Source organism: Cebus imitator, unplaced genomic scaffold, assembly GCF_001604975.1.
Source record: "Cebus imitator isolate Cc_AM_T3 unplaced genomic scaffold, Cebus_imitator-1.0 Scaffold18, whole genome shotgun sequence".
NCBI classification, from domain to species: domain Eukaryota; kingdom Metazoa; phylum Chordata; class Mammalia; order Primates; family Cebidae; genus Cebus; species Cebus imitator.
This window is the reverse complement of record NW_016107333.1, coordinates 10,689,510-10,706,681: the sequence shown is the minus strand read 5'-3', so window position 1 is coordinate 10,706,681 and position 17,172 is coordinate 10,689,510. Positions and strand designations below refer to the sequence as shown.

At 50.9% G+C, this 17,172-nt stretch overlaps 1 protein-coding gene across 7 annotated transcripts in view; it reads right to left on the bottom strand.

The window, feature by feature from the left end:
* Positions 1 to 339: 339 nt before the first annotated feature.
* Positions 340 to 17,172, bottom strand: part of RBCK1 (RANBP2-type and C3HC4-type zinc finger containing 1) — a 23,314-nt gene continuing 6,481 nt past the window's right edge. For 3 of the 7 annotated variants that reach the window (XM_037733527.1, XM_037733516.1, XM_017515199.2), the window contains 10 exons: positions 14,357 to 14,450; positions 14,044 to 14,242; positions 12,666 to 12,787; positions 12,389 to 12,562; positions 11,142 to 11,302; positions 9,949 to 10,060; positions 3,987 to 4,166; positions 2,916 to 3,014; positions 2,415 to 2,558; positions 510 to 1,191 (listed from right to left, as the gene is read on the bottom strand). In XM_037733527.1, coding sequence (XP_037589455.1) covers positions 1,111 to 1,191; positions 2,415 to 2,558; positions 2,916 to 3,014; positions 3,987 to 4,166; positions 9,949 to 10,060; positions 11,142 to 11,302; positions 12,389 to 12,562; positions 12,666 to 12,787; positions 14,044 to 14,242; positions 14,357 to 14,450 — 1,366 coding nt within the window. In that variant the 3' untranslated portion in view covers positions 510 to 1,110. Of the gene's footprint in view, positions 1,192 to 2,414; positions 2,559 to 2,915; positions 3,015 to 3,986; positions 4,167 to 9,948; positions 10,061 to 10,978; positions 10,993 to 11,141; positions 11,303 to 12,388; positions 12,563 to 12,665; positions 12,788 to 14,043; positions 14,243 to 14,356; positions 14,451 to 17,172 lie in introns of all 7 variants that reach the window. The other 4 variants (XM_017515210.2, XM_017515219.2, XM_037733522.1 and 1 more) reach the window with 3 other exon arrangements.

Below are 17,172 nucleotides of genomic sequence, written 5' to 3'. Positions count from 1 at the left end.
GGAAAAACTTACAGAATGAACGCATCAGGACCATGTCTTGGTAACCTCTGACCAGCACAGAGTGGGTTCCAATAAATACTGCTGAATTGATACCTTGCCCTCTTGCCTGGGATGTGAAAATTAGGATGGACAACCTCACCCCTCAGCTGCAGCAGCTTCATTCCTTCTTCAACTATCTACTTGCCAACCCTGGATGCCTGCTGAGAGGTCAGAGAGAGCAAGAGTGGCAAGACTTCCCCTCTCGCCCCCAAGCCCACCCTTCTCTGCAGACTTGACACGCTGCACACTCCGCCTGTCCTGGCTGATGACGATGAGCATCCTTGCTCCTGAAGCTGGGCATGGGTTGCCAAGTCTGGTAGAAAGGTCCCAGTGCTGTCACAGCCTCATTCTACCACAGATGGTCTGACAGGTCAACTTCCTGATGCAGTTCCCAGAGACATCGGGATCCTGCTTGTGTGCAGAGTCCCAGCCCAGGACATTCACTTCCTCTCAAGGACATCACACATCCCTTCCTGGAAAACCATTTTAATTATAATAGCTTACACAGGCTGCAGAGAGGGAGAGGCAGAGCCGGACCTGATGAGCTGTGCTTTCCAAACTGCCCAGTCTCCTTTCTGGCTCTGAACACGTTAGCAAGAGTTCTAAGAGGCCCCAGACCTCCAACTGCAAAGGCAGAGAACAGTCAGCCCCAAAAAGCCAGCAGGGGAAGGCAGGGAGGCTGTGAATGCTGATGTTCGGCAGAAGAGCCAGCGTTGTGGTGGGAGGAGCATGGAGTCATACAGAGGCTCCACCCAGTGAGGCCTCTGGCCAGGGGCCGTGTTTATGGCTGGAGTCAGGCAGAGGTGGGAGCTGCAGGAGAGAGAAGTCTGGCTGGCAAGCTTCAAGGGAAGGACAAAGGCACTGGGGCAGATATGACCATGGACAACAGCAGTGCAGGCAGAGCCCTATAGCACTACAGCAAGCAAGGCCATCCACGAAGCTCAGGGACTTGGCCTCTGCACAAAGGCATCTCCCAGCCAGAAGTTGGAGCCAAAGTCCCAAGCTCAGCCCTACACCATAACAGCCTGTGGGTGTGGTGCTGGGTCAGCATGGGGCCCCACCATCTTTAGCTCAGTGGCAGTTCTGACAGCTTGGGTGGCAAGGAATCCCATTCACCCTGCAGCGGCAGCCCCCGCTGGTATCTCCTGGGCCCTAGAGGATGGCAGGAAGAGAAGAGAATGTCAGCGTAGTGCAGAGAGATTACCCTCAAAGCCGACCACTCTCCCAACCTGGGCCTTTGCCTCTGCAGGTCCTCCCGCAAAAATGGCCTTGTCGGCCTCAGCTACCTGATGGAGAGTTGTTGAGGCCTTTTCTGGGCTCCCACGGCACTCAGTGTACCCACACCTAGATCCAGGAACAGGGCAGGGAGAGGATCTGACCACTCTTCACATATTCTAGACATAGCGCACTGGCAGCGTGCAAGAGGGCAGTTTCCTCTACCTCCACTGAAAGTCTACATGAACCTAACAACAAGCCCCCAGTTCCAGAGTACACCCCTAATCATGACAGCTACCATTTGCAAGGCTGCTCACCAAGTGACAGGCCCTCCGCTAAGCACGTCTCTTGCAATTTTTCAACTTGATTCTCACAACAAGCCTGAGATAAGCCCAGCTATCATCCCCATTTCACAGAGGAAATGGGGCTGAGAGAGGTTATGTGCCAGAGCCAGCGGCCAATCCACCTCCAACTCCAGATCGAACCTTTACTTGCTGTCCTCCAGGGCAGGGGTGGGAAAACCTTTTCGGCAAAGGGCCAGTCATTTTGGGCTGGGCAGCCATATGGCTTCTGCCTCTGGAGTTTAAGAGCAACCACAGACAACATGTAAACAAATGAGCACGGCTGCGCTCCAAAGCGCTTTACCTAGGGACACTGAAATGGGGATTTCATGTAATTTTCATGTCACAAAATAGTCATCTTTTAGTATTTTTTCAACCATTTAAAGAACATTCTTGCAACTAAGCAAGGTGGCTCACACCTATAATCCCAGCACTTTTGGAGGCCAAGGCGGGTGGATCACCTAAGGTTGAGCGTTCAAGACCAGCCTGACCAACATGGAGAAATCCTGTCTCTACTAAAAATACAAAATTAGCCGGACGTGGTGGCGCATGCTGTAATCCCAGCTACTCGGGAGGCTAAGGCAGGAGAATTGCTTGAATGCAGGAGGCAGAGGCTGCAGTGAGCTGAGATTGCACCATTGCACTCCAGCCCGGGCAACAAGAGCAAAACTCCGTCTCAAAAAAAAAGAACATTCTTACCTTAGGAGCTGTACAAATTCAGGTGCTGGGTTGGATGTGGCCCATGGGCTGTAGTTTTCCAAACCCTCGAGACAAACCCCACAAGGGCACCGTCTCCATACTAGTACAAGTGAGACTCACCCCGGGGCCCCAGCGTGGGCCCTTGGTGACCCAGCAGATCTCAGTGTGGCAGACAGTGCAGCGGATCCAGTCGCAGCCATCCTTCTTCTGCACCACGATCTGGCACTGGGGGCAGCGCATGGCCTCGCCCTGCTGCAGCATCACCTGGAGCAGGGCAGGTGCTGGCCTCGGGGTGGGGCTGGGGCAGCCACCCAGCCTGTCCCCCTCCCCATGGCAGGGAGAAAGTGGTGACCCCTGGAGCTGTGGAGTCTCTCCTGTGCGGCTCCGCCGGCCAGGCTCTGTCCAGCGACCCCCTCTTCATTCCTGTGGTCTCCTCCCTCCACCCAGACACTCTTCCCTGACCTGACCACTCGGCCTAAGTCCCATCTCTGGATGGGAATGACGGCCAGAAGGAGGTCAGAGCCTCCAGGGATGTGAGCACAGCCCTTGCTGAGAAGCCCCCGGTCCCCACCTGGATCCCAGAACTTAAATCCCTAGGCCTCGGCCCTGTCGCAGCCTCACCTTCAGCATCTCTGTTGTCTGCAGGGCAGCCACGTCATTCTGAGCCCGCAGGGCCAGGTCCTCCTGATACTCCTTGCAGTTCATCTGCTCGTGGATGGCCTGCAGGGGGTGAGGGGCTCAAGGTGAGAAGGTTCCTTCTGGGTTAACAAGCTGGAAGAGGTGAGCGGCAGGGCAGGAGTCCACAAAGGCACTTAACGCCTCTAGGTGTAGTCACTGGCAGGGCCTCACTTTGTAAAGCATACACCCATTTTACAAAAGAGGACACTGGGGCCAGGGAGGTGAAGTCAGAGTCATCACATATGCTAACAGCAATAGATACCTCAGCCTCCTGGGTAGCTGGGACCACAAGCACGTGCTGCCACACCCAGCTTAAGTTCTGATGGGCACAGAAACCCCTTACACCCGTAGGCTGAGACCCCGCATCCCTGCCTAGGCCCTGCCCGGGTTACAGGCCCAAGCTCCAGTTGTGTTTACCAGCTCCTCCCTCACCTTCATGGTCAGCTTTTGAGATGAAGGGACAGGGACAGGCCTGGGGGAAGGATCAGGTAGGGCTGTCTGGGTTTGAGGTCAGCACTCAGTTCAGCACAGGGGTAGACACGTGGTATAGGGCCAGGGTCAGGGCTTGGTCTGTGACAGACAGGTTCGGTCAGAGCTTGGTTCAGAGTCTGGGCTGAATATGGGACCAGCTTAAGTGACAAGTGCAGAGTCAGGTTTGGTCAGAGGCCAGGTCTGTGGACTTGGATGGGGTCGGGGCTCAATGTGGGACTGGGATTCAGTCTGTGACTAGGGTCAGACTTAGGCTCAGCCCAGGGACAGGATTTGGTCCAGGGGCAGAGCTCCATTGTGGACCAGGGCTCCCTAGGTTTGAGGCTCCATCTGGGGCCAGGTCTGGGACTCCCTCTGTGGGACCAAGGCTCAGTTCAGGCTCAAGCCACACTCTCCCACTGACATGCAGCTCCAAGTCATGACTAGCAGGCCAGTGTCACAGCTCCCTTCCCAGGAGAACAAGCACTGTCCTGTGGTGAGCTCCAGCAGGATGAATGACCAGGCGGGGTGAGTCCCCGGCCCCACCTTGCAGAGCAGGCAGTTGACATGGAAACACACAGGGCAGGTGAACTCATTGACGTCATCCTCAAAGAAGCACCATCCCTTGCAATCTGGGGTCTTGCAATGGTAGCTGAAGGCACTGCGGTTTTCAGCAATGGAGATGCCCAGGTCTAGAAATCGCTGGTAATCCTCGGGGGTCAGGAGCTGCCAACAGACCACGTCCTTGTTGATCGGGGTTCAGAACACCTGACATATGACCCCCTTGGCCACCAAATACTCTCTAGAAAGCCTCCAAACCCTAAACTCCAATCCAGGCCCAGGCTCTTTTCTTCATGTAATCCTCATAGTGTTGAAAAACTCCACTCAAAAAGTGGATTTTAGGTCGGGTGTGATGGCTTACACCTGTTAATCCCAGCACTTTGGGAGGTCAAGGCAGGAGGATTCCTTGAGGCCAAGAGTTTAAGACCAGCCTGAGCAATACAGTGAGATCTCATCTCTACAAAACAAAACAAAACAAAACAAAACACACACACAAAACCAGGTGTGGTGCTCACATGTGTAGTCCTAGCAGCTACTTGGGAGGCTGAATTGTGGGGATTGCTTGGGCCAGAAGGTCAAGGCTGCAGTGAGGCACGACTAATGAACTGCACTTCAGCCTGGGTGACAGAATGAAAACCTGGCTCAAAAACAGAAAAGAAAAGAAAAGAAAAAGAAAAAGAAAAAAGAGAGTGGGGGTAATTTCGAAACGTTCTGGCGGTGGATGGGGTAACGTGGTGATGGCTGCACAACAGTATAAGTATACTTAATGCCACTGAACTCTACGCTTAAAAACTGGTTAAAATGGGGCCAGGCACAATGGCTCACGCCTATAATTTCAGCACTTTGGGAGGCCAAGGTGGGTGGATCACCTCAGGTCAGGAGTTTGAGTCCAGCCTGACTAACATGGAGAAACTGCGTCTCTACAAAAAAATACAAAATTGGCCAGGTGTGGTGGTGCATGCGTGTAATCCCAGCTACTCAGGAGGCTGAGGCAGGAGAATCACTTGAACCCAGGAGGTGGAGGTTATGGTGAACAGAGATCACGCCACTGCACTCCAGCCTGGGCAACAAGAGCGAAACTCTGTATCCAAAAAAAAAAAAAAAAAAAAAAAAAAAAAGGTTAAAATGGTAAATTTTATGTCTATTTTCTCACAAGAAAAGGACAAAAGTAATAAGCAATGCTGGGAAAGATGTGATTCAACTAGTATTTTGTAAAGAAAATGTGGTACATATACACAATGGAGTACTATTGAGTCATATAAAAGAATGCAATCCTGTCATTTACAGCAACATGGAGGAACTGGAGGTCATTACGTTAAATGGAATAAGCCAGGAACAGACAAACATCGAATGTTCTCACTTATTTGCAGGTGCTACAAGTCAAAACAACTGAACTAATGGAGACAGAGAGTAAAGGGTGGTTACCACAGGCTGGGAAGGGTAGTGAGGCAGGGGGAGAGAAGTGGGGACGGTAAATGGGTACAAAAAGTAGAATAAGACCTAGTATTTGATAGCATAACAGACTATAGTCAATAATTTAATTGTACATTTAATTGTATACTAAGAATATAACTGGATTGTCTGTAACAAAGGATAAATGCTTGAGGGGATGGATTCCCCATTCTCCATGATGTGATTATTACTTATTGCATGCCTGTATCAAAATATCCCATGTACCCCAGAAATATATACACCAACTATGTACCCACAAAAATAAAAAATAAAAATTAAACCAACTGCTATCTTAGTACATAACACTGAGGAAGCAATGTGGCAATAATGTTTTAACCATCCCAAACTTCTCTGACCCTTTGGTACCCATCCCGCTTCTGTAACTTTATCCGAAGAAAATAATATATAAGACACACTGACGGGCGCAGTGGCTTACATCTGTAATCCCAGCACTTTGGGTGGCCAAGATCACGAGGTGGGCTAGTCAGAAGTTCAAGACCAGCCTGGCCAACATAATGAAAACCTGTCTCTACTAAAAATACAAAAATTAGCCAGGCATGGTGGTGCGTGCCTCTAGTCCCAGATACTCAGGAGGCTGAGGCAGGAGAATCACTTGAACCAGGGAGGTAGACGTTGCTGTGAGCCAAGATAGTGCCACTGCACTCCAGCTTGGGCAACGGAGTGAGACTTCGTCTCAAAAAAAAAAAAAAAAAAAAAAAAAAAAAAAAAAAAAAAAAAAAAAAAAAAAAATGCACCATGCAAAATGTTCCTTGAAGCAGTATTTATAAACTGAGAAATTAGAACTAAGAGATAAAAACAGTATACGTGCCATTGAGATTAGTAAATAATCTTTAGAAAAATTCTACAGCAAAATTTAAAAAGCTAAAGTGATTGTATCCATGCTGGTACAATGAGGCAGAAATCATGCCTATGTTATACGTAACAGTGGCTGGTGGTTACATGAGTTACATTTGTCAAAATTTATCTGATTGTCTGCTTACAACGAATACATTTTATTGTAGGCAAAGTGTACATCAATAAAGTTGACTTAAAAAACCATATCTGGGTGGGCACAGCAGTTCACGCCTGTAATCCTAATACTTTGGGAGGCCCTGGTAGGTGGATCACCTGAGGTCAGGAGATCAAGACCATCCTGGCCAACATGGTGAAAGCCTGCCTCTGCTAAAAATACAAAAATTAGCCAGGTGTGGCAGCACTCGCCTAGAGTCCCGGCTACTCCGGAGGCTGAAGCAGGAGATTTGCTTGAAGCCAGGAGGCAGAGGCTGCAGTGAGCCGAGATCGTGCCATTGCACTCCAGCCTGGATGACAAGGCCAGACTGTAGTGAGCTGAGATCACACCACTACGCTCCAGCCTGGATGACAAAGCGAGACTCCATCTTACCAAAAAAAACAAAAAACGAAAAACAAAAAAACAACAATCTGCCCAGAGACACTGAAGAAAGTAGACTAAAATGTAACTGGAATATTTCCTGGGGTTGTGGGTGATTCTCTTTGATTTCTGCTCTGGTTCTATGTGGTTATGCATATTGTTTTGTTTTTGTAAAAACAACCTCCAACACATTACTTGGCTGATCGCTGCCCCCTTCTCTCTGTCACACTTGACCATTTTCTGAGATTCACGTCAACGTCAATGGGCTCCAGGGAAGTTCCTGCAGCCCTCTTGCATGAACCCCAGTCCCAGCATAATGCCCCTTGGCTGGAGTGGACTGCACAGGGAAACCTCTAGGCAAGTGACTATGGGTGCTGGGGACACAGAATGACTGGTCATGAGGTCTCTCCAGGCCAGAGCGAGGACACCTCAGTAACTACCCAGAGATGACAGAGAAAAATGGGGCTGCCCTTGATGTCAGAGCCGGGAACTCCCAAAGCTCTACCCCTTCAGCCTCCCACTTTACCCCTGGGGCAGAACTTCTTGGGCTCCATAAACACTTGGTGAAGTTAGGAGCATTCTCAGGAGAAACAGGGGCATAGGAGAGAGGCAGGGGGGACGGGAATAAAGAGGAGGTCTTGTGTATGTGTTTTGTGGGGGTTTCCCATTTGGACCTCGGCCACCATGTTTTGGCATGGGGACCCACAATGCCCAGGGAAGGCCATTCCCCAGCAGTTTAAAAACCATGAATCAAGCCCAACTGTCCACTTTTCAGATGGGGAAATGGGGCCAGATGTGGTGGCTCACGCCTGTAATCCCACGAGGCTGAGGCATGCAGATCACAAGGTTAGGAGTTCGACACCAGCCTGACCAACATGGTAAAACCCTGTTTCTACTAAAAACACAAAAATTAGCTGGACACAGTGGCAAGTGCCTGTAATCCCAGCTACTTGGGAGGCTGAGGCACGAAAGTTGCTTAAACCTGGGAGGTGGAAGTTGCAGTGAACTGAGATCGTGCTGCTGCACTTTAGCTTGGGCACCAGAGTGAGACCTTGTCTAAAAAAAACAAAAAAACAGATGGGGAAATGGAGACCCAGAGAAGGGAAACAACTTGCTCAAGATCACTAGCAGCCAGACAGAAAATCTGCTAATGAATTCATGGAGAGTGCCAGCAGCAAGCACACACGTACACAGAAACACACATGCTGTGACAGACTGGCGGAGTGGTGACTCCCATTTGTTTCTGTCTCCCTGACTCCACACCTTTGGGTAGTCTCTTCCCAATGAATTCTGGGCTTGAGCATAGGTCGTCCTTTGGCCAATGGGACAGTGGCAAGTGAGAAATGAGCAGACTTAGAAAGCACTCACGCGTGGGGCTCCCCATGGCTGCTCTTGGAAGCCCGAGACCACCAAGACATGAGAAGGCTCGAGGCAGCCTGCTGGTGGATGAGACCCTGAAGTTGAAGGAGGCCCCATCATCCCAGTCATCCCAGACGAGACCATCATAAACCAGGCCACCCACCAGCTAGACCCAGGTGAAATCAGCGAGGCCCTGCCCAGACCAGAAGAACCATTGAGATAAGCCCAACCCAAATTAGAGTCATCCCTCAGTATCCCGAGAATTAGTTCCAAGATCCCTGCAGATACCCAAATCCATGGATGCTCAAGCCCCTTATATAAAATGACATAGTATTTGCGTATAACCTACCAACATCCTCCAATACTTTAAATCATCTTTAGATTACTTATAATACCTAATATAACATGTTATGTAGTTTATGCTGTGTTGTTTTTTAAATTTGTTTTTTATTGTATTTTTTTTTGTTTTTTTAAGAATACGTTCTATCCACTGTCATTGAATTCTCCAATGTGAATTCTCCACAGATAGAGGGCCAACTGTCCTAACTTGCAGATTTATGAGCCAAAAAAATGACTGTTGTTCTGAGCCTGCAGTGATTTGTTACATAGCAAGTGCTAACACCAATAAAGGCTTACCACGTGACAAGCACTAGTATAAATTCTTTTTCTTTTTCTTTTTCGAGACTGAGTTTTGCTCTTGTTGCCCAGGCTGGAGTGCAATGGCATGATCTCGGCTCACTGCAACCTCTGCCTCCCAGTTCAAGTGATTCTCCTGCCTCAGCCTCCTGAGTAGCTGGGATTACAGGCATGTGCTACCACACCTGGCTAATTTTGTATTTTCAGTAGAGATGGGTTTCTCCACGTTGGTCGGGCTGGTCTCAAACTCCCGACCTCAGGTGATCCACCCGTCTTGGCCTCCCGAAGTGCTGGGATTACAGGGGTGAGGCACTGCGCCTGGCCACGCTACTCTAAATTCTATACACATATCCTCTACTGTAATCTTTGTAATCCTGGAAATAGAAACTGTAACTCTGACTCTAACAGAGATGAGATAGAGGCATAGAGAGGTTAAACATCTGACTTGTGGTCACACACCCAGGCCACCAGGCTCCAGAGTTCCCCCCTTTTTTTTTTCTTTTTTTGAGGCAAGGTCTCACTCTGTTGCCCAGGTGGAGTGCAGTGGCACAACCACAGCTCGCTGCAGGCTTGACCTCCCAGGCTAAAGCCATCCTCCCACCTTAGCCCATTCCCCCTCGACCCCTGCCCAAGCAGCTGGGACTACGGGCGCATGCCTCCGCACCCAGCTATTTTTAAATCTGTTTTGGAGAGACAGGGTTTTGCCATGTTGCCCAGGCTAGTCTATGTGAGTTCAAACAATCTGCCCACCTCAGCCTCCCAAAGTGCTGGGATTAGAGGTGTGAGCTGCCATGACTGGCCAAGTCCCTGACTCTTAACGACTCTGCTGTCTTTCCTTCATAAATGTGGCTTCTTGACTAGTTACTCACCTCAATTTTTCTGCTTGGGGTCTCAGCACCCTACATAGACAAAGCCCTTGAAAAACATCTGGAGGGCGGAGGTTGGATGATCACGTAAGCCCAGGAGTTTGAGACCAGCTTGGACAACATAGACCCCATCTCCAAAAAAAAAAAAAGTTAAGATGTCTGCTGCCTGAGCCAGTCCCTACCTGCCTGCTTGGGGCTCAGCTCCTTGGTACTTGGGATATTATCTCCCATCCCCAGGCCTTACCGCCTTGATCTCCCTCTCCAGCAGCTTGCCCGAGCACGAGTAGGTGTTGTCAATGAAGGGGCAGGAGACCTCCGCCTCCTGGCTGTTGCGGATGGTGCCCTGCAGGCATTCCCTGGGGAAGGGGAGGGGAGGAAAGTGAGGGTCATCGGAACCCCATCCACTGAGGACTCCACCTCTCACATGGCAAGACCTGACCCCGGGTGGGCTTCTCGTCCATATCCCCTTCCTTCCCATCCCTCTCACCAATCCCACCAAGGCCTCCACCCTGTCCCCACACTGCTGCTCTGATTCTCCGGTCCAGCCCCTATCATCCCCCACCTGGTGACTGCAGGAGCCTCCTTGCTGGGCTCCCTGCATCCATCTGGCCCCTAAAGTCTATCTCAGCACAGCAGCCACATCTCCCTGCTGGCCCCCATCCCACCCAGAACAAATCCCAACTGTTCATGGACCCAACACCTCTCTACCCTGATATCTGATTACCCGCTTCATCCCTCTGCTCCAGCCACCAAGAGACCTCCTTAGTCTCCTCCAACAGTCCAGGCTCACACCTACAGCAGGCCTTCCAGTCCCTGCTCTCAGGCTACCTCCCTGGAAGCTTCTAGACCACCCTCTCTGGGAAGGGCTCCTGTTGTATCTTAATGTACTGTATGTAGCAATTTCATGTACTGTATGTAGACAATATTCACAAGGACATCAACCAGTGATTATCCAATTCACATCGGCCTCCCTGCTGGAATTAAAGTTGCAGAAGGCAGGCACGGAGCCTGCCACCCAGGGGCTGCTCCCCAAGCGTCAGCTGTGGTGAGTGGGTCTGTGCTCCCCACATCCAGGGGTGGAAGGGCCATGACAGGAGACTCGAAACAGGCAGATGCCCGCCGCGAGGCTGAGAGCAGCGTGGCTGCAGGAGCCTCGGCAGTTAAAGGTAGAGGGGAAGGGAGGCTCCGGTGCCTCCACCCATGCCTGGGTCCATGTCTAGGCTGCTTCTCTTATGAGCCATGTGGCCTTGGGTAAGCTGCCTGGCTCTCTGTACCTTAGGTTCCTCATCTGCAAAATAGGGAGACAGAGCCTACCTCGTAGGTTTTCGCGGGCGTCCAATGAGATATCAGAGCACAGGGCCCCACCCACGTCCAGCCCTGCGTAATTGGCGGCTTTGATAAACGCTGCATTGCCGGGGATGGGATTGGGGGCCGCACCTGCAGAAGGTGTGCAGACACTCACGCAGCACCACGGCCTCGCCGGGCGCCAGCACCGCGTAGCACACGGGGCACTCGGCGGGCTCGGTGTTCAGCACCAGGCTCCTCTGGTCCAGCTGGACGTGCTGCAGGTAGTTGCCCTCCTGCTGCTTCTGCTTCCGCTGGGCACACGGGGCGGGGCCATGGGGTGGGTCAGGGCCTCGGGGGCGGGTCAGACCACGAAGGGGGAAGGATCAGGGGGCGTGGTGAGGGTTGAGTCAGAGCAGCAGGAGGCAAAGCTGGGAGCCAGTCGGACGCGGGGATCGGGGATCGGGGATGGGGTGGTCAGGAGCAGTCAGGTTGGGAGGGGGGTGGCTGGGAGCAGGGCCAGGCGGAGGTGGGGAAGCCAAGGGAGGGAAGGCCGGCCAGATAGCCAGGGAAGGCGCCAGGAGAGGGAGCAATGGCAGCAGAGAAAGGAAGGGGGCCAGGGTCTGAGTGGTGAGTCAGGATAACAGGGCAGGGTCGGGGCCAGGGCTGGTGGAGCCAGCTCAGGGGCAGGGGTGGGAAAGTGACAAAGCCAGGGAGCACAGCAAGGCTGAGGGGGGAACAGGAGTGGGGCGGGCAGGGGCAGCACTGGGTCCAAGGGGAACGCAAGTGCAGCCAGGGGTAAGATTAGAATGGGGAGGTCTCGGGATCAGATATCTGTCATTAGGGCACGTGTCACGATAGGGGTGGGGGAGGGCTAAGAGAGGAGCAGGACCAGGGATGGCGGTCATCCCCCTAGGAAGCAGTGAGGGGCCGGGCCAGGCCAGGCTCTCAGGAAGTCAGGGTTGGGCCAAGCCATAGAGGGAGGAGGTCGGGAGTAGCAACGTCCAGGGTGAGGTCCCAGCGAGGTGGTGCAGGCTTAGGTCACAGATAGGTGGGGGTGAGGTCCGAGCTGAGATGTAGTCATGGCTAGGGTGCTGGGGTCATAGCCAGGGACACTTGTGTGGTGTGTCAAAGCTGGGGATGGAGCCACAGCCCACACAGGAGTGGGGTATGTAAACTTGGATGTGCGCCACAGCCAGGGAGCGGGTCTCAGCCACAGGGTGACAGGGTGACCTTGGAGAGAGGGCAGGTCACAGGCAAGTGCAGGGTCACTGCCAGCAGCATGGTCAGGAGGGGCAAGGCAGTAATGGGGAGGAACGGCAATGCGAAGGTGTCTCCCTTCCTGGCCTACACCTCCCCCGTCCGGTCTGCAGGTGTCTGTCCAGGGACTTCGCGCCCACCTGCTGGTACTGACGCAGTGACTCCTCCTCACCAGCCAGGCGTGCTCGCTCTTCCTCATCGGGCTGGTAGGAGGCAGGGACCTGGTAGGCCTCGGGGCGTGCCCGGCAGCACATCTCACAGCCAGGCCGTGTGGGCTTGTTGATGAAGGTGCACCCGGGGCACTGCCAGCCCACCTGGGAGCGGAGAGGGCTGTGAGCCAGACTGGGCAGGGCAGGGCAGGGGAGAGGCACAGAAGAGGATACTGAGGCCAGGGAGGCGTGGCCAGGGACAGCTTACCGGTGGGGGCTCGGGCACTGCATCCAGCTGCCCCCGTCCAGGTTCCTGAGGGACCCCGGGCTTTGGGGTGCCTGGCTCCAGAGGGCCCCGAGGCTGCAGCGTGAGGTCCTTGAAGCCCAGATCTGTGGAGGAGAATTAAAGGGTGGTGGTTCCATGCGGCCCACTTGGTCCACACTCATAGGGGGTGGGTCTCCCTGAGCCAGCCAGGCAGACCCTTCCCCTATCCTCTCCTCCCTGGGGGTATCTCCAGCCTCCATCTGGTCAAGTGGGCATCCTGGCTCCCCCAAGGTCAGGGCCCCTATTCCACCCACAAATGCTTCCGTATCCTCTGAGCTTCGAAATCCAGCATAACACCCACCCTTTTGTGCCTCCGGAAGGGTGCACCAAGGGGACCCAAGAGCACCACTGAGGCGGCCCTTCCCACTCCATCCATCCTAGAGGAAACCAGCCCCCAACCCCCACAAAAAAAGAAACTGGTCTCGGACATGACAGCTGAATGCCAGGTCTTTTGCTATAAATTACAATAGTAGGACAAATAGTAAAATCTGAGTAAGATCTGTAGATTAGATAACAGTACTGTATCAATGTTAGTTTCCTGAGCTGGATGTTATACCTAGTAATTTAAGAAAATGACCTTTCTTTTCAAGAAAATGCACACTGAATTATTTAGGGAAAAAGACATCATATCTGCAACTTACTCTCAAAATGGTTCAGAAAATAAAATAATTTTATATAGAAAGAGATGATAAGGCTGGGTATGGTGACTCACGCCTATAATCCCAGCAGTTTGGGAGGCCAAGGTGGGTGGATCACTTTAGGTCAGGTGTTCCAGACCAGCCTGACCAACATGGTGAAACTCCATCTCTAGTAGATACAAAAAATTAGCCAGGTGTGGTGGCGCATGCCTGTTGTCCCAGCTACTCAAGAGGCTGAGGCAGGAGAAAGCAAATGTGGTAAAACCCACGATACATGGGAATTCTTTATACACTACTTTGTAAAATTTGGCAACTTTTCTGTAGGTCTGAAACATTTCAGAAGTTAAAAATTAAGAATAAACACTAGTTATCATTATCATCGTCATACCCAATTTATGATTTTAGCAAACTGGGCAGCAGATAGGAGTAAACTTGCCCAAGGTCACGTAGCTGGGAATGCCAGAGCCTGGACGGAATCTGGCCCCCCCATGCCAGCTGTTCTCATGATGGGTCCCTGAAATGCTCCCTCCCATGGGTCTTAGGTCCTCTCTTCCCCATTTGGATAGGGTCCTCTGGGTGAGCCCCTGACTAAAAACCCAGGGGCTCTACCCTGCTTGCCCTATGACCTCAAGTGAGTCCAGGGCCCCCACTGGGTTCCATGGTGCTCAGGGGCGGAGCCTCACCTTCCAGCATCCGCAGCTGCCGCTCCCGCTGTAGCTCCTGAGGGTTGAGGGAGGTGTTGCGAGCTGACAGCAGATAGAGGTAGGCACTGTCCCCATTCTGCCGCACCCCATGGGAGTGTAGGGTCTCCTGGTCTCGTGCCAACCGCTGCCCAATCACCCACTGCTGCAGAACTGGTGGGAAGCCATAGTCCAGAAAAACCTGGTGGGGGTACCAAGAGAGGCAGTGTGGGAAGGGAGGGCCAGAAGACAGAGAGGAAGCAGGAGCAAAAGGGAGAGCCTCCACCCCAGTGTCACCCTCAGCCTCCTCACTCACCATGTCCTTGAGGGATGCCACTGTCATATCAGGGCGCACTGTGAGCCAGATGGTGACGGCGTGCAACTGAGCATCCTCCACACTCACCCACAGCCTGCGGAGAAGAGCAGGGACTCAGCGTGGGCTCTGGCCAGGGCTCCAGCCTCAGCCACTGGCTACAGACATGCACATATCTGCACACAGGCACAAGGACATGTACACACATATGCACACAACCCCCAGTCTGGGGTAGGGGCCCTATCCCCATGCATCCTCCCTTATTAGAATCCACCAGTTGGGCCCCTCCAATGGCTCCACACTACTCTTAGAATCAACTCATGTCAGCACACAAGGGCCTCCATGATCTGGCACCTCCCTGATCCCTCCAACCTATCTTCTCTCCCCTGCTCCTTGGTAAAACCACCAAAAGTTGTTGTTTACTATGTGCTAAGACTATTCAATGCACTGAATGTGTATTAACTCATTTAATCCTCTCAACAAACCCATCAGGCAGGTACTGCTGTATCCCTGCTGTACAGATAAAAATGTGAGGGTTAGATAGGTTACAGTGACTCTGCCAAACTAAGCAACTAACAACGGTTAGGGGCAAGATTCACTTCCATGTATGTATGTATTCATTTATTTTGAGATGGAGTCTCATTCTGTCGCCAGGCTGGAGCGCAGTAGTGCAATCTCACTGCAACCTCCGGTTCCCAGGTTCAAGCAATTCTCCTGTCTCAGCCTCCCGAGTATCTGGGACTACAGGCACATGCCACCATGCCTGGCTAATTTTTGTATTTTCAGTAGAGACGGGGTTTCACCATGTTGGTCAGACTGGTCTCAAACTCCTGACCTCATGATCCGCCCACCTCAGCCTCCCAAAGACCTGGGATTACAGGTGTGAGCCACTGCACCTGGCCATATTGATTTATTTTGAAGACATAGGCTCTTTTTCTGTGGCTCAGACTGGAGTGCAGTAGTGTTATCTTGGCTCACTGCAGCTTCAACCTCTTGGACTCAAGGGATCTTCTCATCTCAGCCTCCCAAGTAGCTGGGACCACAGGCTCATGCCACCATGCCTGGATAATTTTTTAAGTTTTTGTAGAGACAGGGTCTCACTATGTTGCCAAAGCTGGTCTTGAACTCTTGGCCTCAAGTGATCCTTCTGCCTTGGCCTCCAAAGTGGGATTCCAGGAGTAAGCCACTGTGTTCAGCTAGAGGCAGGATTTAAATCCATGTGGTATTATTCCAGAGAAAGTAGTTTTAACTTTCTCAAGGATCCTCCAACTTGATTTTTGGAAAACCAAAACCATGAAAAGATGAAAAAACAGAAGTGACCCCAAGGGAAACAGAGATCATTTAAGGTATGGAACAGTAAGCAACAGTCGTCTAACTAGTGCCTTCAGAGAGATTTGGGAAAACACTGCATGCAGAAAGCAAGAAAAGGCATGACGCAACCAAAAATTGAGGAAGAGTTCCGGACATTAAAAGTGATGCTAACCGAACCTTTATCGCTAAACTTCATCTCTACCAGTTACAGGAAAAGTGGGAGATAGTAAATGACACCATGATACAGTTTGGGTATTTGTCCCCGCCCAAATCTTATATCGAACTGTAATCCTCAGTGTTGTAATCCCTCACAGTCTGGTGCCGCCCTCACTGTGGTGAGTTAAAGCAATCCACCTGCCTCAGTCTCCCAAAGTGCTCGAATTACAAGCATGAGCCACTGTGCCCGGCCAAGTCCTAAGTTTTTGAAGACACATACCAAAGTATTTAAGGATAAAATAATATCTGAGATTTGTTTAAAAGCAGTCCAGAAAACTCTCTCAAAATTCTTCAAGTAAACAATTTGAATACCCAGTCAACTATAATGAATTGAGAGAGCAAAAATAGAAATTTTAAAATATGCAAGACTCTAAAAGTTTACTACATTTTCCACATGAAAAGTTCTTGAAAAACAAAAACAGATGAGTCTGATACAGGAGAATAGAAGAAAAGTAAAAAATGAAAAGGACTGGATCTTAACCCCAAAATGTTCTTCCAGCAATAAGGGTTTTGAAACAAAAGTGCATATGGTTTCGAACGCACTAGTTATTCTATAGTGAATAATATTTCCATAATCAAAATACTATAAATCTTTTCTAGTAGTGTTACACTTTTAGAATCAACCTAGAGGCAAAGCATAGAAGTCTTAATTATGTTAGAAAGCAAAATTTAAAAGCTATAATCTTAACATAATCAACACAAAAATACAGCTGGGGCTCTCTCATCCAGTGTCACATCAGGATCACCAGTGAGCAGCAGAGAAGCACAAAAACAGCTGCAGACAAAGCTTACACACTTAATTTTAACTTACATGCTACACATGCACATTCACAGGACAGTCCTCTAGATGTACAGCCAATGGCTTTTCTCTCTTTCTTTCTTTGAGACAGGGTCTCACTTTGTCACTCAGGCATGATCATGGCTCGCTGCATCCTTGACCACCTGGAGTCTAATAATCCTCTGGCCTCAGCCTCTCAAGTAGCTGGGACAACAGGTGTGCACCACCCAACCTGGCTAATTTATGTTTCCCAGGCCGGTCTTAAACTCCTGAGTTCAAGCCATTATCCTGCCTCAGCCTTCCAAAGCGCTGAGCCACCATGCCCAGGATGAGTATACATCTGCTGACTGGAGTTTCCCATGTATTTTTCTTTATTTTTTGTATGAAACACATCCATAATCATGATCTATAATTTCTAGTACCAGCTTCTTTAAAGTGAGCAAGAACTTATAGACACATTCCCGAAGCAAGAGAGCACAGAACCCTTCTGGATTTTTTTTTTTTTTTTTTTTTT